The sequence below is a fragment of the Erithacus rubecula genome (genome assembly GCF_903797595.1).
Source record: "Erithacus rubecula genome assembly, chromosome: 20".
NCBI classification, from domain to species: Eukaryota; Metazoa; Chordata; class Aves; order Passeriformes; family Muscicapidae; genus Erithacus; species Erithacus rubecula.
In genome coordinates this window covers 8,403,343-8,430,960 of record NC_136672.1, presented here as the reverse complement: position 1 = coordinate 8,430,960, position 27,618 = coordinate 8,403,343, and the positions used below count along the sequence as shown (strand labels likewise).

At 42.2% G+C, this 27,618-nt stretch overlaps 2 protein-coding genes across 4 annotated transcripts; one reads left to right on the top strand and one right to left on the bottom strand.

The window, feature by feature from the left end:
* Positions 1-1,419: 1,419 nt before the first annotated feature.
* On the bottom strand, positions 1,420-17,644 carry CEP95 (centrosomal protein 95). 2 transcript variants are annotated; one of them, XM_079323783.1, is made up of 23 exons: positions 17,314-17,644; positions 17,039-17,237; positions 15,291-15,419; positions 14,247-14,354; positions 13,293-13,403; positions 12,236-12,344; positions 11,709-11,818; positions 10,841-10,975; positions 10,168-10,367; positions 9,696-9,765; positions 8,997-9,040; positions 7,744-7,862; positions 7,290-7,410; positions 6,995-7,109; positions 6,471-6,622; positions 6,102-6,194; positions 5,560-5,710; positions 4,297-4,457; positions 3,805-3,879; positions 3,186-3,338; positions 2,043-2,189; positions 1,882-1,953; positions 1,420-1,809 (listed from the first exon to the last, which is right to left on the bottom strand). In XM_079323783.1, exons 1-23 carry the CDS (start codon positions 17,452-17,454, stop codon positions 1,633-1,635), a joined length of 2,892 nt encoding a protein of 963 aa, XP_079179909.1. In that variant the 5' UTR covers positions 17,455-17,644; the 3' UTR covers positions 1,420-1,632. The 2 variants fall into 2 exon arrangements, with proteins under 2 accessions (XP_079179909.1, XP_079179910.1); XM_079323784.1 differs by lacking the exons at positions 17,039-17,237; positions 17,314-17,644 and adding an exon at positions 16,552-16,878.
* Positions 17,645-20,161: 2,517 nt separating this feature from the next.
* On the top strand, positions 20,162-27,618 carry DDX5 (DEAD-box helicase 5). Of its 2 annotated transcripts, none has more exons than XM_079323768.1 (13): positions 20,162-20,427; positions 21,810-21,975; positions 22,123-22,219; positions 22,304-22,437; positions 22,562-22,627; positions 23,067-23,208; positions 23,286-23,446; positions 23,601-23,773; positions 23,959-24,069; positions 24,268-24,329; positions 24,406-24,465; positions 25,720-25,944; positions 26,458-27,618. In XM_079323768.1, exons 1-13 carry the CDS (start codon positions 20,396-20,398, stop codon positions 26,841-26,843), a joined length of 1,815 nt encoding a protein of 604 aa, XP_079179894.1. In that variant the 5' UTR covers positions 20,162-20,395; the 3' UTR covers positions 26,844-27,618. The 2 variants fall into 2 exon arrangements, with proteins under 2 accessions (XP_079179894.1, XP_079179895.1); XM_079323769.1 differs by having other exon boundaries at positions 20,266-20,403.

The window sequence follows — 27,618 nt, the reverse complement described above, 5'->3', positions numbered from 1 at the left end:
CTCATTTCTGGCTCTCAGGTGCTGGTGTGTCTTGGCAAGGACTTGATCACAGCACAGGTGAACAGATGTCTCCTCTCAAAATTCAGCAAAGCTACACCAACTTCCTTGAGGGAAATAAAGGCAAATTTGGTGAAGACTTGCTAAATTTCATCAGTTTAGCTGATAAATATTTTCCCTTAAAGCCTTCAACTTAGCCAGGCTTACAGCAACTCCCTGAAATGGTTTGGATAGGTCAGGGTTTTGTGCTCCTGGTCTTATAAGAGAGGTTTTGGTGTGGTTTTTGGGTCTGTATTTTTGCAGTGAGGTTATCTTATGTTGTAATAGCTGGCTAGTTTGTTTAATTTGTAAAAGAAGCTCCTTCAGATATCATGGGTTGTTTTTTCCTGTTTATCATCATTTTTTTCAGTGCATGAGTGTGCATTCTCTGTGTGTTGACAGGTCCATCAGAGTCCCCTAATGGCAACCTTTAAATATTGTATGTACAGTGCAATTAAATCCAGTATTCCTATATCACTTCTCACACAGCAATTAAGCAAGAACTCTTCTACTGTCAAAATAAACTAATTAAGAGTTGCACTTTTATCAGGCAGAGGAGACTGTAGTAGTAATGGATTTCATTAGTATCAGCTTGGTTTTATGTAATTGTTCTCAGTTTAAGTCCTCATCCCTCTGTGTTGGCACCTCCACAGTGTTTGGCAGGTGAAACCTGGATTTCCTGCTGGGCACTGCACTGTTTATAGCACTGGAATTTGCTAAGTAGGTGCAGTGCCTGCTGTCAGCTCCTGCTCTGCCTGGAAGCAGACCTTAGAACCTGAAGTAAGGTAAAAGCTACTGGTGAAATATTTAATCATTCTTTAATTCTGATTCTGTCAGTGTGAAGATGGAGTAACCTGTGAGTGTGGCATTGTGGAAGATTAGGAATGCTGCCCACAGCTCCTTCCCAGGGTTCATCTCTTGCAGAAACTTACCATGTACAGCTTTAGAAGAATCTGCATTGTTTTCTATTTCAAATTAATTTGCCCAGTGCATTTGTAGCATAGAAAGAGTATTTTACATGCCTTTATACTTTATCAAGCCTGCAACACAACACTGCAAACACAAGTAGTAGTCTTCTCTTGCTTCATGTATTTAAATTCCCAGTTATTTATAAACCTTCAGGTTTATTGCAGGCATCCTCTAACTTGGCCTTTCATAGGAAACCTGAACCTGTGATGTTCTTTTAAAGATCTTCTTGTGCTTTGTGACCTTTCCAATCCATGATTTCTGGCAAATGGTGTGAGATTGGCTTAGCAGCAACAGCCCCAGCACAGATGCAGAGGAGCCTCAGCATCCAACTGTTCCACCAGGAAAACTTCACTAAAGCACTCTGACTTCATCCCAACATCCTCTGGGTAGAGTCCAACATTACCCCAGCCTTGCTAGGAAGGTAAAAAGTAGTTCAGAAACTTTATTGGTGATCTTAAAAGTGCTGTGGAGATCTCAGATCCCAGCAGCTACACCCCTGACAGGTCAAAATGACAGAACAGATATTTTAGAGAGAAAAACAGCCTCACACCATCTTCCCATTATAGCAGCTCTCAAAGACTCTGATCATCTTAGCCAGGGAGGATTGCAGTGACATTTACCCAAGTCTTAGAAGAAGTGGCTTTGGCTGTACTGGAAAGAAGCCATCTGAAGTCTGGATCTCAGTCTGTCTGCTTCTAGTTCTTGAAAAAAGGTGTCATCATCACTGTGCATGATTGCTGCTTGCAGTTGCTGTATTTCCTTTTCCATCTTTGATCTCAGTTCTCTTTTTGTTTTCTGTAGCATCTAAAGAAAATACTGACATTAGCCACAGCATGTAAAAAGAAAATGCAATTGGAAAAAATTAAGAATACTTACTTGTGCTTGTGCTTTCTCTCTGGTTTGGATTTCTTGGAATTCTTGAGCTATAACTTCTGCTAGCATGGAAAACTAAACATAACATGTGTGTGAGTTGAACTAATTAAAGAAAGACTTCTAAGTGGAAAAATATGATCTACTTGATCCAGATGAAGCTTTACCTGATCTTTGTAGTAGTTCTCCAGAGACTCCAGCTCAGTCTGGTGCTCTCGCCGTTGCTCATCTCGCTTCTCTTGAGCATAAGCTCTCAGTTCCCTCAGTCTTTGCTTCTGAATTTCTAAACCTTCTTCAAATAAGTTTTTAAATATCTGCCAGCAATTAACAAAAGCAAACCTGAAACTTTCCCAGGAACTTGCAAGTATACATTTACATTTCTCAGCTGCTTTATCTCCTGATGGAATGCTGTTTACATGAGGATAGCCCAAGAAAAAGCACAGCTATGTACCTAGAAATGGTGGTGCACATACAGCTGGATTTGTATTATTCATTTAGCTGAAATTTTGGTAGATAAAATAATTTTTCATGTCAGTTTAGTCAGATGACCCAACTGTGCAAGCCAGGGCCTTTGAACATGCACTGTGATTTACAACCCACTCTGTACTCTGCAGTCTGACTTCAGGACCTTCATCCAGGTTTCCAGCAGCAGGAAATCCAGCCTGGACTCAGGCTTTCCATTCCTTCACAAGAACACTGAGCAGCTGTAGCTCACAGCTTGAGGCAAACAGTTCTCAAATCACTACCAGTGGATTATGCAGTAAACTTCTAGTTTTTTATTTTGATAAGTGACAACTGTCTATCTACTCTTGCAGAATGTAATAACCCTCCTTGCTTTCCCTCACTCTGATATCCAGCCCTAATTAGATAATTTTTGTCACAAAGTCCACTCTGTTTAACAAACACGACTGAACAACAAAGCCGCCTGTTTGATCAGTTCCCTTAACTGAAGATTTAGATTGTTTTCTTTGGATGGTGACTGTAGGAACAACTTCTTAATCCTACTGTTTCTGAAAACTCATTTCCCCAATTTCTCCTGTTACCAACCCTGTTTTTCCACACTGATACTTCGCCCTTTCTCTCCTCTTAGCCCCATAAATCATCCTTTCTTGTTTCACAGTGGTTTGCCCTGTACTGGATCTACATTTCCAAAGAAGGAACAGTTTCATCTGTGGCCTTGACCAATCAACCACTTCACCCTGGCTCTGTGCTGTGGTCACTGCACTTGCAGCATTAAACTACCAGAGCTCAGCACTGGAGTCCTGGCAGGAAGGAACTGCACCCTTGCAGAGGGAGGCCCCTGTCCTCACCTTCTCCTCGCGTGTCCTGGCGCGCAGCAGCTTGGCCCGGAGCTGCACCCTGTAATCCTCGTGGTATCTCCTGGCCCGGGCCACCTGCTGCTTCTTCTCTGTCACCCTGTTCTGGGCCCATCTCTGCCGGTAGATGCGCTGCCTGACTTCTTGCTGGAGGGAGAGCAGCAGCTGTCAGACCAGCACACACCCTGCAGGCAAGGCTTTGTTCATCATTGCTCACTGGGGTCCTTCACTGAGCACCTTCTCCACACCCCAGCTTTGCAGTTAGGTTGGACACATTAGGCACCACTGATGTAGCAAAGTTGTGTCACTATGGAATTGAGGAGTCAGCACTGTCATGAGAGTTGCAACACAACCTCAGGTTTCTCCTCCTTGCACTTTTTTAGAATTTATCTTTTAGAGCAACAATGCAGTTTGTTAATATATATTAATATTCCATTCCCGTGACCCCAGTAGCTGCACAACAGATTATGTGACATTTTGAGACCACAGCTACTCAAAAAGTATAAACTTGTCATAAGACAAAAAGCTACTTTCATGATCTGGGAATATGCATTCTAGATAGCTCCAAGTGAAATCTCTGCATTAGGTAACAAATAGTCTTCAAAGAACATACCAGTCTCTTGCTGTGATCTTGATCTCTCTTAATAATTGCAGCAAGCAGCTCCTGTTTCTTCAAGGCTTGTTCAACCTGGAGGTTTAAAAAAAAAAGCATCATGTTGCAGGACAAGCTGTCCTATGTATCAGGTTGAAATCTTGCCCCTCTGCTATGTTTTGGTGTTTGGGTTGAGAGTTGCCTTGTATAAGTTAATCAACTTTTGCATCTCATAACTCACTTTTAAACTAAAATACTGTTCAGAACTAGCAGTGGAAACTACAAAATGCTTTTTTTAAAAAGCAACAGCAACCCTAAGCAGTACTCAAGAAAACAGTAGACAAGAAGGAGCATAATATTCAAGCAGCTGATGAAAAGTTGAACCTATGTATTTAAATCTGTACCTCCCTATTTAACCAAGTTCCCAGAACATCCTTCCACGTTGTGCTGTGTGCAGGTGCCCTGTCAGGGTATCTCTGCTGACAGCCAGCAGGTAAGAGTGAGAACACTCACTTCATTCTGCAGTTTTGGTTTGGGTCTGGCAGAAGGTGCCTTGAGGTGCAGAGTTTGTGCAAGCTGCTGCTGCCACATTTTGTTCAGAGTACGGGAGGAAATGTGCAGGTGGGGAAACTCCTCCAGGAGCTGCAAGAGGAGATCATTGTCTCTTATTGTCACTGTAAGATAAAGAAAGAGCAATAAGCAAGAAATTCTTGGAGAATACATTTAGTTGTAAATTCATCCAGGCACTGTCAGCCTAAGTCAAGAAATACTTTACATTGAACTCTGTATAAAATGACCATGCTGCTGTTACCATGTCAAGCTAAGCCCAGCAGGATATATCATCCTGCCAGTACAGCAGCAGAGAAAGCAATCCTAGTCTTTTGTTGCTTTCTCTGAAAAATTGATTTTATAGCTCGTTTCCCTATCACCAGCACATCCAACTAAGACAGGTATCCCCTTCTTTCTTCATGTGGTTATGACCATCACTAATCAGTCATTGCTTGTTCTCTCTATCTCTGGTTGCAGCATCTTAAAATAAAGCCAACACAGCAGTGTCAGTGACAGATCCAGGTCAAGTAAACAGATGCAAAATAAACTGGTTTGCAACCAGCTCATTCCCATTACATCTTTGATCTTTCTGTCAGGAAAAGATGATGGGGAGATGAAACAAAAGGGTATTTACCAAGTATATGGCCTTCAAAACTGGAAAGAAAAAAAAAAATAAGGCAGTACAGCTGAGCAACATGCAGGTATATAGGGGATTATCTGGTGATCTTATCTATAGACATGCACAGTGCTGGTTACCAAAACTGAGCCTAGGATTTGCAGCTTGGCTTTCTTGGAGCATCACTTGTTCAGCAAAACCAATGGCAGAATTAACAGCACAGTGACAGGGTCCTGACAGATCTGTATGTGGCTCAGCTCAAGCCACAGGCCCAAGTTTAAATCTGATACATGCTCAGAAAAATAACAAAAGGAGAGCTCAGACTGTAGTGAAATAAGCATGAGGGTAGCAGCAATGGAAAAAAGCCCTGAAAATAATCCAAGGGATTTTGAGGAAGTAGCAAATGGGTCACAATTTGATTGAGCATGGATGGTTTACATTTACGTAAAGCATTATCTTCCCTAACAAAAATCCAGACATATAGAGGTCAGAAGAAGGGAAAATTCTACAGCTGACTGGTATATGTTGGACTGGTGCCTTTATTCTTGGAGTTCAATACATGCTTTCAAAAGATGCCAGTTTTCCACCAAGTATAGTTTTGCAGTTCTTACTTGGAGCTGCTTGCTTTGGCTTCATGATCCCTCGTTTTGGAATCCACTGGCTGTATTTGGAATACTGAGGTGTGGTTTTTCTAGAATAAACTTTCACTGGCCGAGGCACTTTTGGATGTTCTTGAAAGAACTTTTCTTTGTACTCTTGTTCCTTAGTAGCAGATGTAAAATAGATGAAGAACAGGTATGAGAAGGGAAACACAGATAGAACACAGTTTGGCCATTACAACTTAAATGTCTTTCAGATTTTAGAATGAGAACTTGGACATATTGCATTAGATTTTCCAGAAGGCCAGAATTTACAAAATGCAGGTCAGGGTTCAAACAAAGGTTAAATCTCATTATTGCATAACCTCAGCTCTTCTGCAGCACTTAACATTACTAAGCTACTACTTCAGTTGTACAGTGTTGTAACTATGACACTGGAAGTCAAGGAGGTTTTCTACCCAAAAGTGTCTGCACAGACCATCTAGACAAATTTAAAAAGAAAACAAATCAACCAAACAAAACACAACCATCATTCCCAACAGTGCATCACGTACCACTTCCTTGGCAGCTTCCCTGAGCTTGGAAATTCTACGCTTCTCCCTTGCTTCAAAAATTCTTAGCTCATTTTCATAAGCATTAGTGACCAGCTAGAAAACAAAAATGAAAGGACTTGTCAGAGGAAATAATCAGTCTATACAACCACCTTGTTAACTTGTTTGCTGCGTGGGTCAAAGCAGCTTCTTCCTCTTCAAAATCTTTTTTGCAAAATTTGGGGTTTAAGTCTCTTCCTCAGCAGGTAGAGATAAAACAGCATATGATTACTAAAGGAGACCAGCTGCCCCCATTACATGAAAGTATTCTGGTTTTGTGGTTTTAGTATAACTGTTGGTGAGAATTACCACAAGCTCCAATCTAAAAACTACCTTTGCTTTTCTTGTTCTTTCATCCCTCTCTTGCTGCACGTGGCTGTGGATTGTCTTTATCTGGCCTGTTCCACTGCTCTGCAGTTTCTGAGATGAGGGTGAGGCTGGAGAGAGGGATCGTGGCCTGCCTGGGTAGCCTGGACTTGATGTATCTGTAGGGAAAGATCATTCACTGAGTATCTAATTTGAGACAAAAAAATCCCAGTGAAGTGTATTGTGACTAGGCCCTCATTTCAGAGCCACAGTCCTGTGAACTTGTTTTCTATCCCTCCCCCCATTTTCTGTAGGTTTTTTACTACAGCTGTGTTTGCCTTGTATATTTTTTTTTGCAAAGTTTTACCTCATTTTTTAAGTGTTAAACAGAAACTTGGTTGCTATTCTATTACTATAACTCAGGTTTAGATCAAAGACAAAATAGACCTGAACCAGCAATACAAAACTTAGTAACTATCTAACTGAGGGTTTACATGAAAAGGTTTCTTTTGTATTTGTTTCCACCCCAGTAGTGGCACAAAGATTGTTACCTCTCCCAGCTGTGCTTCGGCCATAGTCCATGACACTGTCACTGTGCTGGGACAGGCTGTCCTCATCTGTCAGCTCCTCTTCTCTTGTCTGCTCACCCAAAGCTCTCTTCAACATCTAAGGAATAGATTTTTTTTTTGGTGGGGGTCAGGTTCAATAGACAGTTCTAAAGTTTAAATGAACTAAAGGCAGGTGTTAGTTGCAGATTTTCTTTTCATCCACATTTCACTGATATTCTCTCTGCTGTGATTACTGAAGCTGCATTGCTCAGCTCTACAAAGAAGAGACTGCACTTACTAAATCTAGTTCATTTAGTCTGCGAGACAGATTTTCTGATGCTTTGTGAAATTCTTGCTGAGGCACCTTCTCCTTTGTTGTTCTGTGGGAAAGTGAATCTTCGGAGGAATGTTCGTATTTGCTAAAGCAGAAAACAGACAGATTTCATTTCTGTTCTAAAAACTTGACAATGAGCATTATCTCACACAATTCCAGTTCACTTTTTGCCTAAGCACGTTTTCATTGAATTAAGTAAATCCAATTTCATTGGATTAAGTAAAGCAGAATGTGTAAACACCTGTAACCATATTTAACAAAATGAGTATATGTCAGGAAAAACAGGAAATCTGTTAGAATTATTCTTTCACTGTCACACAGCCTAAGAAAGAGATCCTATTTTAAAAGGGAGGTGGGGGCTGGCTGAGCATGGAAATCAAAGTGCCAGTGTGGTTCAGTACCAAAAATCTGAACTTGCCTTGTTGTAGGCCAGTGCTGAGATTCAGGTCTTGGGATTTGTGTCACTTGTTCAGCACGTAGGGAGAGCATTTCCTTAGAAGAGGAGGTAGATACAGCAGACTCACATACCAGAGGCAACTAAGAAAATGAGTAAATGAAGGTTTTATAGACCATGTGAATAGAGATGCTGTAACAGAATCATCTCAAACCCTGTGAGTATGGATATATTAAAATAGTTGTATTTCTAGGTTCCTGTTCTGCAGATAGTGTGCTTTAGAGAACTAAGGTGTAAAGAAATGGACTAGCAAAAATATGGAAGATCATTTCACAGCTAAAGCACTGAACCAGAAGAGGGTCTAGGCTAAGGTAATGGCTATCTCCACATTCCACCTCATCAGCCTGGGACTGATGCCAGGCAGTGGAAATAAGCTGAAATTCCCTTAGCACAGACTGAGCTGCAGCTCACAGAGAGCCAAAAGAGAACACTCCTGTCCTTGTGCCATTTAGCTGCACTGGTTCAGTTCTGCCTGGTAACTTCTCTGTTCAAACTGGAGTAACTTGGGCTTGACATGGACATACTGGGAAATGCACCAATGGAAAATGAGTTTCAGAGACAATATAGATGTAAAAACTGTTTAAACTATTGGAACAAGCAAAGTCTGTGAGTACCTCTTGTGGTTGCAGAAGGCAAAATTGTGTTTCCAGAGAAAGAAACTTCCTTTACAGACATGTTTCTATGGGTACAGATTGGTAACTGCTGATCAGTTTGTGGGTTTTGCATTATTCAGTTTTTTGAAAAGCAAAGGACAACACAAGAAAATAAAAAGGGAGAATATAATAAGCAGTTAATGGATCTTTAAAAAGGAGTAAATCTAAGTTTTATTGGCCAAAACCCCCAAAATTCATACTAATTTAGACTACTGATACACTTCAGAGAAAGGACATGACTGTACTCCTGTGCTTTGTACATTTTTGATGAAAAAGCAAGATAACCAGTAACTGCTTGGTTGTGATAAATAGAACTCTGTGGGTGCTGGCTCTGTACATTTTGGAGCAAACAACTCCAGGAAGAACTAAGAACTGACATGACTCACAGACTGCACATAATCACAGTCTAACAACACTGCATCACTGATTGTATATTGGGGAAAATTTAATGCAGGTTTGAAATAAGCCCAGAAGTGCCACAAGATAACAGACAAATAAAGCAAATATATTAAAAAAAAACCTGATTGAAATTTAAAAAAAAAAAAAAAAAGATGCAACATATACCTTTGTCCCATTGTCCTCAGCATCATCTCCCAGCATTTTTCCCACTGCAGAAGCAGATGACAGGTAAGTGTGAGTTAATGGCACTTGGCCTACTAATGTGGGCAACAAGGAAAAAAAGATGTGAGCCAGGGCCAGGATCCAAATTATTCAGAGAATAAAATGACAAAGCAACTGTGGTTACCCAGTTGTGACATTCATTTTGGTAATTTCTCCAGTCTTCAATGTTCCATGTCATGGGAATGCTATGGAAACTAAAAAAGGTAAGCAGTGTTTCCAAGGCAACAGAGAAAATGAGTACTGAAAAAAATAGCTTCTAAATCTTTTCTATAATAGCAGTTAATGGCTTTTTCTTAGAATTGAAACTGGCTTGTTTGGTCCATGTTTCTCTGCTCAGAATAAGCTCAGCCATGGGACTTATCTGCTGGAAGAGATTTCTGTGGTATAGGCCCGTCTTAACAGGATTAACTAAGAAAGGAGTTGAATTGGGGACATGGATTACTTTTTTCCAGTAGAGGGAACAGATTAAAAGTAACCTATTTTTGTTCCTCTGTAAAGCAGAGATAGAAATATGAACTCGTGGCTGAATTCAAAAAAATGCACTAGTAGATTCCAAACAATGTTTCTTGTGGTGCCAGTAAAAATAAATGCAACATTATAACACTTGAGAGTTATCCTAGAGGATGCAAAATTTTCTCTCACCAGGAATCTTTCTTGATAGAAGAAGACCATCAGAAACATCATCAGATTTTTGGGTAAGTGATTTTTCAATCTGAAACAAAAGCAAGATGTGTTCTACAAAGTCACAGGTTAGTGCTGACAGGAAGGTCATACATTAGGCCTATCTGCAAATGGAAATCAATGCTGATTTTAGAGATAGATAAAAATCACTATAATTATTTTGTTTACTATACTGTAAACTGTGTAGTTGCATTCACTGTGGAAATGTGTATAAATAAACACATCCCTCAAACTAAATTTCTCTTTGGACACTTAGTGAAGAACGAATCCACAGTCCAAAATTCCTGGAATCAAGATAAACTCTGACACATTCAAAAGTGTTCTTCAGTGACCAGCTACTCCCATTCTGCAAGTAAACCAGGAGGCTTTCAAATGAAAGCAGTATTGGTTACTAAAAGAAAATGAAATAATCAAAGAGCAGGTTTTTCCTTACAGCAGGAATGCTCACTGCCTGACTGGAAGCCAGAGCTGCAGCCTGTCTGTGTGAGCTGTGGTAATCTCTCCATCCTGGATCCGAGGGCTGGAATGGGGGCAGCAGAGGGATGGCCTGCTGGATGGGCTCCCCCAGTTGTGTAGCACTGGCACTCTGAATCCCTTTGTGGGCTTCAGCAGCACCAACAGACTCCATCCCTCCTGAAAAGACAAATACAAAGAACTTGAAGTCTTATCTGGGAAAGCAGAATGTTTTTTGTGCATTGTGTGTACATAATAAAGGGAAGTGTCTCAATAGATAATGTGAGCTGCCACCTTTGTTGGATTGCATAGGACAGTGCTGTAACATTTTTCAGCCTTGAGAACATGATTTTGGATGTGAAGATCTTCCACAAGGACTTTTTAATGTTTTGAATCACAAAAGAAAATAATACAAACCACAACACAAATTAAAAACAGCCTAGCTGAAGCCAAATTCTAGCTAAGCAGAAATACCCAAGATAATGAAAGTTTGCCTACTCTGAGAGACTAAATATCACATTTCTGTAAAGAGTTTATTTTAAAACATGACACAAAGTCCATACATGACTAAATCTCTCCTCCACACTACCTTAGTACCCTATACCCCTAAATCAAAATCAGGTGGATGAGCTGTCAGAAGAATCAATACTCACCATCTCCCCTTTCCTTTACAATGCCCCTTCCACTTTCTGAGAACTGTTGGGGCAATGCTGCAAGAGCCTCTGAGCTTTCAGATTCTTCTACCTCTGTGTCCTTTTCTGCTAGACACTGTCCAGGCTTCTGAAGTTCTAGAAGTGGAGGTTTAAAAAGATTAAATTAAGATCTATAAAGCATCTTGCTATGAACTATTGAGATGAACAATTTTAATTCTACTAATTGCTATGGTCAGCAATCCATACTAAGCTCAAAATAGGTCTGTTCAATTCTTATTTGTAACTCCAGTCAATGAAATGTTCATAATTCATAATATTTCTTTATGCCTCTACTTGAGGAGATGAATCTTCCAATAAGAATTAGGAGAATTGGAATATTCTTATAGAAAAATAGGAAATAAGAAACAGCTCCATTTAAGTCATCTGCACATTATTTGTTTCAGAACCATCCATAAAATTTTGAAAGGGCACATGCTCCTAACAAATCTTCTTTAAGAATCAACTTACTCATCTTTATACAGTCTTACATAATACATCTTACACTGCAACAAATGAAACAAAGTCTTCATAATTCCCCTATTCTACTGAACAAGATAAAATGCTTTTGTAGAACTGAATTAGAACTCAAACAACAAACCTTTATCCAAATAAGGTAGTGTAGGAGTCATGAAAAACAATGCCTGGAATATTTACGTCCAGAAATTTTAACTTCAGCGAGATGTATTTGCTTATTGTGGGTTGTCTGGAGTTTTTTAAATAAGGATTTAAAATAGTATTTAGCTGAAAGAAGTAACTTTGTAAAAGGAAGCAAAAAGCCTAGAAGTCTTACTACAGAAGAGTCTTAAAATTTTTTCTCACCCAAACTCACCTTCCCCTCTCTTGGTAAATGAATAAGCAGTATCTCCAAGTTTAATTAATTCACTGGTAGATTCCGAGCCATCTGTATCACAAGTCAGAATAAAATATTCTGACTGGGACCTAAGGGGAACATAAAGCCATCAAATATTTCCTCTTCCAGCCTCTGCCCATTCAGCCCACGAGATGGAGCTGCTGAGGAGCCGTGCAGGACACGGCCCTGCTGCCACAGAGCAAACCAGAGCAGGAGGCACAGCCACAAACTGAACTCAGCTCAACAAATCAGTCCTTAAAATACAGTCTTTAAAACTGATCAGAGTTTTCAAGTTGTTTCATTCCACATAAGAAGGAACTTAAACAGCAATTCTTCAAGGGCAAAAGAAGCCCCAGATGTAATTTTAGCCCAATCAGAGGAGTCACCTCATGTTCATTGTGGCATATGTAATCAGTAGGTGTCTATACTATAAAAACCCTACTAATTTCTCTACAGATACACAAATACAGTCAATCACTATGTGAAATATTCAGTATTGTTCTTACCTTTCAACCGATGAGAGCAGTGTATGTTCTGTAAGTTGACTAGAAGTGCTTTCCAGCTGTTCTTGAGATGCAATTTGAGTTTTATCACTGGACAGCACATTTATCTCAGCTGTTAATAACCAAGAGATAATTATTTTCAGGAAAATTACTTCTACCTATAAACTAACAGGTACTACTTCCAATATCAAAACACTTGATGTGTAATATCAACATTGTAGTGTTTTATCTAAAATGATGACATGTAATGTTCTACAGGGAGGGGGTAGGGGTGGTGGGGACAACTTCTATGGTAGATTTTGAAAAATTATACCACTACCATATATCCCCTTGTTCCACTTATTAATAAACCTTTCTTCTTCCTTAAAAGAACTGTGGACTTACAGCTAGAAAATTTGAGGCACTAACCCCCACAGGGTAACAAGATGGCAGTCTGAGGGAAGGGAAAAGCAGTACAGGCACTGAACATTCCTACTGTCCTCTTTCTTGTGTCCACTCTGGAAGAGGTCAGGAGGGAACTCGGGTACCAAGTACCCTCCCCTCACTCACAGTGTGCAACAGCCAGTGATGACAACTCTTATCAGCTCTGAGGTAGGAAGACCAGTACTGCCTGCAGTAAGGTGCCTCTGCAGGGCTGAGCAGCTTCTCTTCCTAATTTCCTCAAAATAACCCCTGCTATGGACCTACTCCCAAGATCCACTTCCCAGGAAGGGCTGCTGTCCCCCTTATCTCCTAGTAAGTAAAAGGGACATTTGCTCATTGTTCCAATGAAAGCAAACATTTCCCTCCTTGAATCCTAATCCTGAAAAGCAACTAACAAAGAATGATTTGTCTAGAGTAGGTTTCTGTGACAAGAATGAAGCAGAAAGATTATGTAAATTTTGGGGAATATTATCTACTTTATTACTGTTTATGAAAATAAGGAATGCAAATATTCAGCTTCGCTCCTGAAATTTCCTCCCCCAGGGTCAGTTTTGTCCTTCTCTCCATTGTCAAGGTCAACAAAATAAAAAAACAAATAAATTTGCTACATTGGAAACACTTTAGGTTTACATCTCACCTCCAATCTGAGAAGATGTTTCACTGACTTCTCTAAGATACTCTAACAAACCATCAAATATTTCCAGGAGGTTTTTGATAGATTCCCTGTCTCCTTTCACAATATTCTCACCTAAAAAGAAGGCAGTGACACATATTAATAATTACTACTTCATAGAAGAAAAATTCTCAAAAGCAGATATTTTCTGTGGAAGACTGCTTAGAAATTCTTGTAAAGGTGTCAGCTTAGAAGACACCTGGTCACTTATTTATGGCTATGTAGCTAAACTTAAAGTATATTTTAAGTGTTTTAAATTTGCATATTTTCAGTTGTAATAAGTCCAAGTTTATTGATACAGTAACTGTTTCCACACTCTAAAAATAAATATTCTAGGATATTTTCAGGGACAGTTGGTATTTAATATTTTTCTTATACATAAAACTACAGCATGAAGCAGTCTGTGGAGTGGCAGCAGAATTGCAAACACCAGCCACTGTGTACAGACACCAAGTCAGAGATATTTCTTATCAAGCAGTTTTCATTCTTTGCAGGTTATGCTATGTGAGGCCATACACAGGAATACTCAGGGAAAGCCATTATCTATGTACAGATAACACAACAAAGTTCAACTCTTTACTCACCAACTTTTAGAAATATAATAACAAGTTTGAAATCCCAGGGTCATGTCTTAAAGCCCAGTGTCCAAGCCTGAGCCAGTAACAGATTTCAGTAACATTTTGGCAGCCAAATGAAGAATGACCAGATTTTGAATTAAACATTTCTTTCTCTTATTTATTCTCTGCTTGCTGTTTCAAATTATAACCTGATGTCCAAGGCAATGGGTCAGTGTTCTGATGACATCCACTACCCTAAGAAGATATTCCAAAGCAAGCTGTGTAACACCTGGTTCTTAAAGCATTCAAATTAAACCACACAGAAATTCAGCTTGTTTGTCTCACTAAACCAAGTACTTACCCGTGATGTGAGACAGGCTGACCTGCAAATAATCCAATGCCAGGGAATCTATTACTGCTTGTACATTATGTGCATCATCCTCTTGGCTTCTGGGAGTAGCAATGTAATCTATTTAAAATAAACAATAGATTTTAGACTGCTTAAATGGATAGCTTGTTGCAAGTACCTTAATGAAACTAACTTTTGCTTTTAAGTTAATATTTTTTTCAGTACCTTGTGTCCTTGCTGAAAAGCCTAAATATTACATGGTTCTACAAAATCTTTTATAAATATTGAGCACAAACTTAGAACACCCCTTGGAAGATGTGGGGATTTTATCAGGATTAAATTCAAGAACAGAGACTACTAAAGCATTTCTCCTCTTTCACTCACAGTACACACACCTAGTTCAGACCATCAAACTGGAATTGCAGTTTGTGTTAGGGCTTCTTCTTTCTTTGACACACACTAATTGCACTGCAATGTATTCTACTTAATTAGTTCTGCACTTACATTTAACAGGAGTCCTTCAATAGGTACCAGTTACCTCAGTGCTCTTAAAATCTTCTGCAATTAGCAGTCTGACACTTCCTACACATAACAGTTTATAAACAAAGCAAATACATAATTGTATAGTCTTTTCTTAGTTGTTGTCACTGAAGTCTAGGGGAGATGGGTTAAAGCAGGGTTAAATCACATTAGCAGACTTGAAGTATGAAGCATTTATGAGAGCAGACCTTCAGTGTTACACTGTTGTAAGATAAAATGAGCCAGTCCACACCCTTCAAAAGTATTATGCCCACAGATGGCTTTCAAGGCCTAATTTACAGTAATTTTGTTGTGGCTATCCTTATAGTTGTCATTCATAGTCCAAACTTAAAATAAAAGTGGCTGATATTACTTCATTCATATTAAAGAATGACAATCTTCTATTTTTGTCTTTGGAAAGACACAAATACTTAAAATCTCTACATCTGTATGAAGTTCTACAAGTTGCAATTTTATTTAGCAACAAAATACACAGAGACAAAAATAAAAAACAGATTTAGCAATTATCATTCCTACCTGGCACTTTTTCTCCTAAGATTGACTCATAAAGATGAACAAACACGTCAGCACTACACTCTGAGAGATGCTTTATGTGCAGGTTTATGTGACAGCTCCTTAAAAGATCATTGGCAACATCAACCCAATCTATTTAGAAGAAAAACAATAAATGTCAGAACTGAAAGCCACAGAAAGAAAGACATGGTTATTTACAGTGAAAGATAACCACAGTGTCTGTGACTCCACCAGAGGTGGTCAAACCCAGCAGCCTGTCCCATCCATCCAAAATATTAAATATTGTTCACGTGCAATCATAGCTAAGTGGACTTGGGAGGTGTAAGGCACTGAAGTACCACACACTGGGCAGATTAATTTTTTTTTCCCCATATAATGGAAAATGAATTTGAATCTGATCTCATGGCCAGAAACTCCAAGCCTTCAAGGCTTTAACAGGCCAAGCTTTGAAACACCATTTCTCAATGATCAGAAATAACAGGTACTTTTTTTGGAAAACATGAGCTTCTCTTACAAACCCAGGTTCTCTAATAGTCTTAGATAATGACATCCCTGCTAATGTAAATATGCCTCATGAAAAGTAAATTCTACTTTAATAAATTATTTAAGTATTAGAAGAATATAGAGATGGTCCTGCCAACTGCTGTGTGGAGCACAATGAGATGTGCATTTCACAGCCTGATTTTCCCCTAACTTTGAGTCCTGAGACCAAAGTGCTTTGAAGGACACATATTTTAACAATTAATAAGAACTTTAATTTTCTGGAGAAGGCTTAAGTCACCTTTGGAAGGAAAAGGTATAGAATTACTACAACAGAAACTGATTTGCATAGTTGGCAGTTTTCTGTATACAAGAGTGTTATTTCGATCCCTCTGCACCTCCAGATCAGTTCCAGACATCACTTTATTTCAAGTTTCAGATGCATGAAAGGTTAAAGCGCATCTCGTACATTTCAGGCTGCTTTGGGACACTTGAATTGCCTGTTGCCAGGAAAGGAACCAAGACAAAAGAGGGGAAGGGAGAGGTTAACGCAAGGAGCCTGAAAAGCCGTAACACGAGAAAACGAGAACTTTAAAGAGCTGAATGAGAAGGTGCCAGCGATGCGAGCTGCGGGGGGGATGATGAGGGGGAAGGAAGCTGCCCGGCTCGGCTCTCCCGGCAGCAGGCCGGCCGCTGCTCCGGGAGTGGGCCCCGCTCCGCAGCCCCCCAGGGCCGGGCCCCAGCGAACGAGCCGCGCTCGGAGCCCTCCGGGGCCCGGCCCTACCTGTGCCCTCAGCGCTGCCCATGGCGGCACCAACGAGCCGCGCCCGCCCCCGCCATTTAAACCGCGGCCTGCGCGCTCATTGGGCAGGCGCCGCAGGAAGGGGCGGGGCCTCGCGCAGCGGGTCCGGTGCTGTGTGTCATGGCCGGTGTTACGGGAGCGGGGCGGGGCGATTGGTCCGTAACGGGGCTGGGAACAGGAGGGTTTGCATTGGGAACGGGGAGTAAAGGAAGGACCGTGCCCCAAAGCCAGGCCGCAGCGCGGTCACGGGCCATTCCCCGCTGCTCTCCGGTTACGTGTCCCCCGGTACAGCCCCGCCATTCCGCCCGGCCCCCCCAGTTCCGCCTGGCCGGTGCCGCCGCCGCCCCAGGGCCGCGGCCCCCGGGCAGCACGGCCCAGCCCCGGGGCCCTCCCGCCGCCGAGCGCGGCTGGCGGCCTAAAATGGCGGCGGGAGGGGGGGTGTTATTCCGTGAGGTTCCGCCTTCGTCACCTGAACGGGAGGCGGTTGTTGGCGATTTCTCGGTAAAATAGGTGGGGAAAAGGCCGGCCTGGGGCGGGGGTGGAGCGGGGAAAGTTCTACCCTTGACCTTGTAGGCTGGCCCGGGACATTTCCCGGCCAGTGCATCCATTAGCGAGTGTTTTTCTAAATTGCCACGATACAGGTTTGACAGAGTAACCCGACGGCATTTCTGCATGAAAGGAGAACCAAAACCTTTATTAAAAATAGGATTTAGAAATGAAACTTACTGTAATAGCTGCACTTACTGTATTAGCTGCTAGCATGCAGTGTTTTGGACAGGTTGGACGGTGAAAGTCTATTATTTTTGTTTCTGAGCAACAGTAGTCCACGCTCCTCAGTAATTCTGGGTTTTCCATCTTGAAAGAAAAAATGGTGCCCTTTATCATTAAACTCCTTGAGCACGACAAAAGCAGCTGAGGTCCTAATTTTGACGGTAAGAACAATGACTGGCGACAATTAAACCTCGGTGGTGTGAGCTCCAGCAGCTCACGGGTGTCATTGGGAGATCCAAACCCAAGTGCACACACCACCTTAGGAACACAAAGGAGCTTTTGTTGTGTGTAAGCAAACACAGATCAGTGCTAAACTAAACTAAACACGGATTGCAGTTTGCTGCTTACACAGTTACAGCTCTGCAAAGCTGTGCTGATTTGTTTTCACGTATTAGCTTAATTGGTAATTAAAAGAATACGGGAAAATCAATGGTGTTTAAATTAGGAGGGTGGAACAGAAAAATGAGGAAATATTTTGCAAAGGAAATTCAAAGGAGTTCTTTGCAGACTTAACTGTGTGTAGACAAGGCAGGACTGAGGTTTTGTTTAGTCTTTTCAATTCTTTAAAACCTTAGAAAGATAAAACAGCACTGTGACAGGAGTCATGAAGTTGTACACACACACAAAAAAAAAATAAAAATAAAAAAGAAGAAGCTGTATTAAGATAAATGCAATAGAACAAGAAAAGATATTTTGTTATTTTTACAGACTTTGCAAAAATCCTTTCCAGACTCATCAGGAACAGGAAGCCTCTAGGTACAGAAAGTGGAGAGTATTAATAGTGTTTGTGGACAAAATTCTTTAAAAAGGCATAATAAGTAAGTCTATACTGAAAAAAACTGAAGAGATTTCTCTATTAGAAATTTGTTGGGATAGTATTAAGAAAACAAGTCGAGTGCTGTTGAAAGAAAAAAAATTATTACAACAAAAAATGATTGAGCAAGGTGGAATTCCAAATTGCTGAGGGTTAAACATAAACAAATTTTGTTCATAAACAAAATAAGCCTGACATAGGTGTTGCTTTTGAGGACAATGCCTTGGGTTTTAGGTTTTATATTTTTCCAAAACCTCTGCTGCTTAGTGTGTAACTCTGAAACTTCTTATTAGGTGTTAGTAAGTTCTTTTCACAGGGTAGTTAGACAAAACAATTCCTTCCCAGCTAGAGAATCAAGGACAACTGATACCCAAAAAGCAGAAACAACAGCAAGGGAAAGCCAGGGGGCTAATACCACAATATGTAGATGAACCAAAACTTACAAAAGTGTGAAGACTTGTGCCTGGGATCCATCTTGAATTTGATTTGGGTGTAGCTCTGGCTGGGCTCTTGCAGTGCCCAAGGTGTATCCTTTCAATAAATACCTGTTTTATCCCTTTTGTTCTGTCTAGTCTCTGTTCCAGGTCAGCTTTTCCAGGCATCACAATATTATGCAGACCTGTAGTCTTTGCAAACCTTACTCTAAGCAAAAATTTTTAAAAATTGCTAGAAAATAATACACAACAGATGAAAAACATCTTTATAGTTTCATTATGTAGATCTTTATGGGGCCCAGATCTTAATGCTGTGAATTTCTTGTCAATAAAGAAAAAAATGGCAAGAGGAATTAGAAGTGTAGAATCTCTTTAAAAGGAGGAAAAATTACACCGCAGCTTTGGTTTATAAAGGAGGTGACTTAGAAGATATTAATGTCCACAAACAGTATAAATAAACACAAAATGATTACTCACCATTTCTACTAACTCATTGTTTTGTGCCCCTTGTCCTTATCTCGCGGTATGTTGAAAATGAAAGTAAACGTCTTTCAGGTTGCATACACTGAAACTGTAAAACACAGTGTCATGGTATCTTACAAGCTAAGGGCATAAATAGAACCAAAATGTGAAGAAATGGCCATCAAATACAGTTATTTTTGTCCCAGAAAAGCCTTAAAGCACAGATTGCTAGAAGGTGGGAGGATATATATGGGAAGTGTTGCTACGGCACTTCTTCCTTATGTTGTTTTCATTTTTTTTCTCTCTCTGCCTCTGCAGCAGGTGGCTGAGAGTGTTTGTGCTTCAAACTACAATTCTTGGGTGTGTAAAGCCTCAGGTTGCCTGACACAGCCGAGTCCACTTGGGGTATTGAATGTTTTTTATCTGCTGCTTTCTGAGCAGCGTTTCAGCACAGCTGCACCTCAGGTGACCTTTGACTCAGGTTACTGGCCCTGGTGTGGAATTCATAAAGATAACACGGGTAACTTTAGAGACGTATGTTTATAAATACTCTGTTTACATACATGTTTATAAACTTTTTTTTTTTTAATAATGGGTAACAGTATAAAAGAACTGGCCTGAGAAGGTTTGATGTTATTTTGTGTCCAGCTCTCCAGGATCTGCATATGTGGCTGCTAATGAGATTGAAAGTCACAGGTGGGTAAGGGGCCAATCTACCGTGAAGTATCAGCCATTAGTTAAAATGCTTATTAGCTAAAAGCGCAGGCTCCTTTCGAGCTATTTCAGAATTTTCACAAACATCTGTGAGAAGTGGGGAACTGCACTGCGGACATCAGAGTCCGACGCCGGCCTGCCGAAAGTTATGAGGAGCTGAGCTGCGTTCTGAAGACGCCGGGCGGCCGAAAGCCTGCACTTATGGAGGCTGGAAGAGAGAATTGTCCGTTTCCATTTCCGTCTCCCTCAGGCCGGGATGCCCTCAGCGAGAACGAGGCTCCCGCCCGCAGCGGCCGCGCGCAGGCGCGAGCGGGGATGGGGGCGCCCCCCGCGGGGGGGGCACTTCCGGCCGCGAGCTCAAAGCCGGTCAGCCGGGCGAGCCGCGGCCACGCCCAGACGGAAAAGGGCGGGGCCTCGGGCCAGCTCGGGCCGCTTACATAACGGTGGGGTGGGGCCTGCGCGTGCGTCACGCGGCGGCTCCCGGCAGTCCCCGCTGCCCTCGTATATAACCGGCGTCCGCGCGGCCGGGCGCCCACAGTGAGCGGCCCCCGCCAGCGGCGCCGGATCTTTTGCAACCCATCGCCACCCGCTCTAAGTGACCGGAATCGCCTCGCCCATCGCCACCATCGCCATGCCCGGGTATTCCAGCGACAGGGATAGAGGGTGAGTCCGGGGGCACGGCTGGCGGCAGCCGCCGCTAGCATCCGGACTCTGAGCCTGCCCGCGGGGCTCTCGGGGTTGTTTTTCAGACGATTAAGATGGCGGCGGGGCGGGGGTTGGGCCCTGAGCCCTTCCCTCAAAGCTCCCGCCGCGAGGGGTGGCCGGGGGAGGGCATTGGGCTTTTTTAGGCCACCGATTGTGGGCGACCTTTGCTTCAGAGCACCCCCCCACGGTGTGCGACCGCTGAGAATAATGCGGGTGAATTTTTTTTTTTTTTTTTCTTCCCTCCCCGTGTTGGGAAAAAAAAAGACTCGCCCTCACCCCCCCTGGGGACGCCCCCCCAGCACGGACGGTCCCTGCAGAGCTCGATTCCCCCGCTGAGAGCGGCGGGCGGGCTGGAGGTTTGTGGGTCAGTGGGTTGGCGGTGCCGAAGCCTTGGGGACTTCTCGGCAGGGCGGTTCCTCTCTCTCCCTTCCCCCTCCCAAGGCTCGGGCTGTGGCCGGTAGGAGCCGGCCGGCTCGGCTTTGTGTTGTGTAAGCGGATGTTAATGGCCGGCCCCGCCATGCGGTGGCTGAGTGGAATCAAAATGCCGGCTGTGCTGCTGCTGCCGCCTTTGTTCCTCCTCCTCCCCCCGCCCAGCCCCGGTTCTAAAATGGCAGCGGCTGGAAAATGTGGCGTAGACAGAAATGAGAGACAAAGGAAACAGCGCTGGCAGGAAGCAGCGGCCGCTCGAGTAGCGCTGTGTTGTGCTGGGAAGGATCGTTCCCAGCACCCGCCCGGCCAAAATTGGGAAGCGATCGGAGCGGGGGAGGGAGCCCCGTGCCCGGATCCAGCGCACGGCTCAGCGCGGCTCCGAGCTGCGCCTCGCGGCTTTGGAGAAAAGCCTTCTCCGAACGCAGGGGCCGAATCTGAAATGCTAATAAAGCGCATGGCCTTATAAAATGTCGTTGTTTAAAAAAAAGTCTGTCTTTTTGCGGCATTAAAAAACGGTTTATGGGAAACTTTTGCCAGTGTTTCATAACAGCCCCTGCCCGCTTTCAGCAATAGGAGTGTCTCGAAGACGGGAAACCATTTTGATCACGGAGTAGTGCCAAGGTTTTAATGCCTTACTTTGCTTGTTGTAACTTGTTGTTCGATTGCATTGTATGGAAATAGGAAAGACACGTTATCTTAGCTTGTGAGTAAGAATTGTGGCCAAGGCAGATTGTAGCATCTGCAGCTTCAATACGTTTTTTGAAGTTATAGTGTCCTGAAACTTAAGTAGGTACAGTTTATACTTCTGAATTGTAAAGTTAATGGGTAGATTGCAGAGATGGTGGTGAAGTTGTTCAGGAAGAGGACCAAAATGTTTCTCTTGCATTCTATGTAGTGTTATTTTTTTCTAGGTTTGGAGCCCCTCGTTTTGGAGGAAGTAGAGGTGGACCTCTCTCTGGGAAGAAATTTGGAAACCCTGGGGAGAAGCTTACAAAAAAGAAATGGAATTTGGATGAACTGCCCAAATTTGAGAAAAACTTCTACCAAGAACACCCGGATGTAGTTAGACGTACTGCGGTATGTACCTGATGTGGCTCAAGCAAAAGTAAACAGAAAGTGCAAACATGTTGAGGGTCATGGGGCCCAGCAGGCACAGATGGGGTAACTTAAAATCTAACTTTGGTATCAGAGCTTATTTCCAAAGATGTGTGTTTTGTTTTGCAGCAAGAAGTTGAACAGTACAGAGCGAGCAAAGAGGTCACAGTTAGGGGCCATAACTGTCCAAAGCCAATTATCAACTTTTATGAAGCAAACTTCCCTGGTAAGTGAAGATAAGCTTATTGATTGTTCTTCAGGCTGGATTAGGGCACCATCTGAATCTATATGTTTGAATTTTCTCTTCAAGCAAATGTTATGGAAGTAATTCAGAGGCAGAATTTCACTGAACCAACTGCTATTCAAGCACAAGGTTGGCCTGTTGCATTGAGTGGACTGGATATGGTTGGAGTGGCACAGACTGGATCAGGGAAAACACTCTCTGTAAGTGTTGATTATGTGCTGGAATACTGCTGAATTTCAGTAGTGACAGTATGGCCCAGCCTAGTGCAGGCTGGATACTTAATAAGAAAAGATTGTAATGAGACTTTTTCTTTCTTCCAAACAGTACTTACTGCCTGCCATTGTGCATATAAATCATCAGCCATTCCTGGAGCGAGGAGATGGACCTATTGTGAGTATTCTTAAATGAAAGGGGATTTTAATTTCTAGGGAATGTGACTGTATTTTACAGTCTTACTTGGCTATGCTCATAAGAATGCTGAGCTACATTCTGCTCTATGAATAAATGGTTCCAGTTGGGGTAGTTTCCCAAGTGGATTGTATAAACTGTTTGGGTTGTCCTGAAAATAGCACACAACAGGAATGGTTGTTCAATTTTGGATTATGTTTTGGAAATTGCTATCCCTTGGAAGCTAGTGACTTTCAGCTGTTTTTCACATGTTTAGTGAGTGTTTGGTGACAGTTGAGAAGCCTGGTTTGCTGGTTTGGCTACTTAAATCTACTTCAGTCAATCTGGCATTGAACTTTACAGTCAAAATTTGTGTCAGACTAGGATTTTTGAACTAAAAAAAAATGGGTATTGAACTAAAAGCTGGGCATCCTATTTCTAGTGTCTTGTGTTGGCACCAACCCGTGAACTGGCCCAACAAGTGCAGCAGGTAGCTGCTGAATACAGCAGAGCATGTCGTTTGAAGTCCACGTGTATTTATGGAGGTGCTCCAAAGGGACCACAAATCCGTGACCTGGAAAGAGGTATGGATCAGCTTTGGTGCATCTCTCTCTGTGGCAGTGTGGAAACTGCTTCAGCTGATGGGACTGCTTGTTTTTAGGTGTGGAAATCTGCATTGCAACCCCTGGAAGACTTATAGACTTCTTAGAAGCTGGAAAGACCAATCTCAGGAGGTGTACTTACCTTGTCCTTGATGAAGCTGACAGGATGCTTGACATGGGATTTGAACCTCAGATCAGAAAAATTGTGGATCAGATTAGAGTGAGTACAAATGGTTCATGCATTTATTACTATAGCAGATGTACACTACTGCCACTATCCTTTTTAAAGCAAGGGGCAATGAAAGCCTGGGTACTTCTGTTTGGGCATTTAATTAAACCCTATTCTAATCTTTCATTGGTCTGGTTTTCTCCAGCCTGACAGGCAGACTCTGATGTGGAGTGCCACATGGCCTAAGGAAGTGAGGCAGCTGGCTGAAGATTTCTTGAAAGAATATGTGCACATCAACATTGGTGCACTGGAACTGAGTGCAAACCACAACATTCTTCAGATTGTAGATGTGTGTCATGATGTAGAGAAAGATGACAAGTAAGTAGTCCTTGGGGCCAAAGCATTCTGTGCTTTGTCAGTTTTACTTTAGGAACTGTAAATGAATGAATGCCTTATTTTGATGGATTTTTGACATCAGTCCACAATAACTTCAGGCAAGAAATCAGTTTAAAGTTGTACAGTAGAAAGCAGTCTAAGCTCTAACCATAATCTCTCAATAACAGGCTTATTCGTTTGATGGAAGAAATCATGAGCGAGAAGGAAAACAAAACCATTGTTTTTGTGGAAACCAAAAGGCGTTGTGATGATCTTACCAGAAAAATGAGGAGAGATGGGTGAGTAATAGCTGGGACTTCACTGAGCAACCCCAATAGTCTGAGTGTGCTCTGACACCACAGTTAAGAATCAAAACTGTCAAGGCACCACTGGCTGTCAGTTACAATGGCCAGACTGGAATTTGCCAGTAGCCCAGTCTTTGAGTAATGAAGCCACCAAAGGAGTGTTCTTGTGTCAATTGAGCTCTGTGTTTTCAGGTGGCCAGCGATGGGTATTCACGGTGACAAAAGTCAGCAGGAGCGGGACTGGGTTCTAAATGGTGAGTATTTTGGCAATTGCTGCAAACATCTGACACATGCTACTTCAGGAAAAAACTGATGTTCTTCTTGTTACAGAATTCAAACATGGAAAAGCACCAATCCTGATTGCTACAGATGTTGCATCCAGAGGTCTAGGTTAGTAAAACTCGTAATGGCAGTTGCCCAAAGCTTTTAAAGAAAGTCTATTGCTTTCTTTAACCTCTGCATTTTTCTAAGTTTTCTTCACATAAAGGTGCAGTCTTTGTGGCAAGGCCTAGGCATGACAATCGGAGGACTCGAGGGGGATGGAGGACTAGTGGAAATGATCGGCTGGCTGCTTCCAGTCAAATAGAGAGGTGAAAGCTTGAGAGCATTGTGTGCCAGTAATCTTCAAAAGGCAAAGATCATCCTTTAAACTACTACCCCATAAACTGTTCTCTCATGAAATAAGCAGTTTCATTCACAGTTCACTTTGCCCTGGTATTTCTCTTCTCTCCATGCTTTGCATGATTTGCCATGGTGCAGTACTGTTAGTTTTGTGCATACTGTCTGCTGTGATCTGTGGGTCTTTGAATTTCAGTGAGTTTTTTGAAATGTTGAAGAACATAATTTTAAACTTCAATGTTCAATGAAATTTTTTTCAACCATGAAATGGAGAGAGCAGCTTTAAAATGTACTAAGCCTTGTACAAATTGGTGAGTACTGGCACATGAAATCTGAGAATAAAAGTCCACCTCTCACTTTAACAAGTGGGGCAGGAAAGCAATATGGCTTTTCAATGCCTTTGAAAGTCGAAGTTCCTCCACCTATACATAATCGTCATGTCGAGACCTGCCAGAGAGAGACACATTCTCAAGTGAACCCTGGCTTCTTGGAAGCGCTTGCCTAGACGAGACACAGTGCATAAAAACAACTTGGTGACTTTGGGGGGACAGGTATGTTTTTCTTGCAGCTGCGGTTCAAAGGTCTTGGCAAGACAGCAGTGTGGCCCCTTTTTTTTTGAGCTTCTAATGAGTGTGTATGTGAAGGACCTTGTATGTTTTTACTCTAAGGTCCTCAAATGAGCACATGAAGAGGCTGCTGTGAGATTTAGTGGCCCTACTGCAAGAAGCTTTCAGATGTCACTTGATGATTTGTAAAGGGGACACTTGAGTTGGGAATGACAAGCAAATGCACACTCCTTATGGTAAGGTTTTGGCTCACAGGGTGGGTGATGAGAAACGGGATCAGACGGAGTGTGCGTAAACTTTCCCTTCCACAATACTCTTGCAGAAATGGATGTTTCTAACACTGTTCTTTGCAGCCATTATTCCCTTTAAAATACTCTTGTCTAATGTTTATCTTCGATTTGGCTGTTGTGGTGTGCAAAACTTTGTACCTCGTTTTTTGCCACACTGCAACACTTTACAGATGTGGAAGATGTGAAATTTGTCATCAATTATGACTACCCTAACTCCTCAGAGGACTATATCCACCGAATTGGACGAACTGCCCGCAGTACCAAAACAGGCACAGCATACACATTCTTTACTCCTAACAATATTAAGCAAGTAAATGACCTCATCTCTGTGCTTCGGGAGGCTAATCAAGCCATCAACCCCAAATTGCTTCAGCTGGTTGAAGACAGAGGTTCAGGTAAGGGTTATTCTTGATCTCAGTGTATAGCTTTCCTCAGAGCCAAATGGAAACTTCAGATTCCACCTCCAGCCTCTCTTCAAAATAAGTGGGGAAGGTGGTTTAGTTGCCACTTACTGTGACCTCAGAAGGTATTAACACAAAAAAAGCACCCATATGCTCCCAGTCTATGCTGTGGTGCACCTATGGCTAGGGCAGGCCAAACAGGCACTATTTGCCTGAAGTAAAATACTTGTGGATTCAGTTTTGTGGCTTTGTCTCCTATGGCTTGGAAAAAGATGGACCCAAGTGTCCTGCTGGCAAGGTAAAAGTCAGTCTTGGCCTTGATGCCATCCATGACTTCGTTATGGGGGAGAGTGTATGACTCCTCAAAAATGAGACAGTTTTGTCTCTGGAGTCCAGCAAGCACCTGGAACGCTTTTACAGTAGGTTTCAATTGCTGGGACAGAAAATGTGCTTAGCTGAAGTGAAGAGCCTTTATAATACACATAACTGTCTTGTCTCTTTCACTAGGTCGTTCCCGAGGTGACCGACGTGACAGATACTCTGCGGGCAAAAGGGGTGGATTTAGTAGTTTTAGAGAGAGGGAGAACTTTGAGAGAACCTATGGTGCGCTAGGCAAGAGAGACTTCGGAGCAAAAACCCAAAACGGGGCTTACAGCGCCCAGAGTTTCAGCAATGGAACTCCCTTTGGGAATGGCTTTGCAGCTGCAGGCATGCAGGCCGGCTTCAGGGCCGGCGGTAACCCTGCAGGAGCGTACCAGAACGGCTACGAGCAGCAGTACGGCAGTAACATTGCCAACATGCACAATGGCATGAACCAGCAGCAGTATGCCTACCCTGCCACTGGTGCTGCTCCTATGATAGGTTACCCCATGCCCACAAGTTATTCTCAATAACTTAGTGTATTTAAATGTCTCAGTTTTTCATAATTGCTCTTTATATTGTGTGTTATCAAAACAGGATAGTTATTTAAGAAATGGGAAATGCAGAAATGACTGCAGTGCAGCAGTAATTATGGTGCACTTTTTCGCTATTTAAGTTGAATATTTCTCTACATTCCTGAAACAATTTTTAGTTTTTTGTACTAGAAAATGCAGACAGTGTTTTCAAAGTAAATGTACAGTGATTTGAAATACAGTAACAGAAGGCAGTGCATGGCCTTCCAATAAAGATATTTGAAGACCGATTTTTCTTTCAGATGACAATTTTCTCAACATGTGCACAACTTTACATTAACGAAATGTCAAATGTTTTTATATTAAATTCTAGAAAGGTTTCTCAACTGTGTTTGATTAAACATTTAAGCTTATACAAATACCAGCCTTGCCTTGATTGGGCTAGATTGCTTAGCATGGCAGGCTCTGCTTTGATGGGGAAGAAAATTAAAGCTGGCTTCTAAGAAAGTATTTGGAAACTGTTCTTCCTTGTCTCACTAGCGTAGGGCCAGTTCTTGGAAAAGATCAAAACTTTGTAGTGGTGTTGCTAACAAGCTGCTACAAGCGTAGGAAGCTTCTGCAGCACCGTAACCGTCGCCTTCACACGAGCATATGTGCAGACCAGGCTTGAGTGTTGTGTACCCACAGCTGCCAGGCGTTGTGAGTTAGCATGCAGGCTTCTGAGCTTCAGAGAAACGGGAAGATCTTAGTATTAAAACTTCAAATTATACTTAAA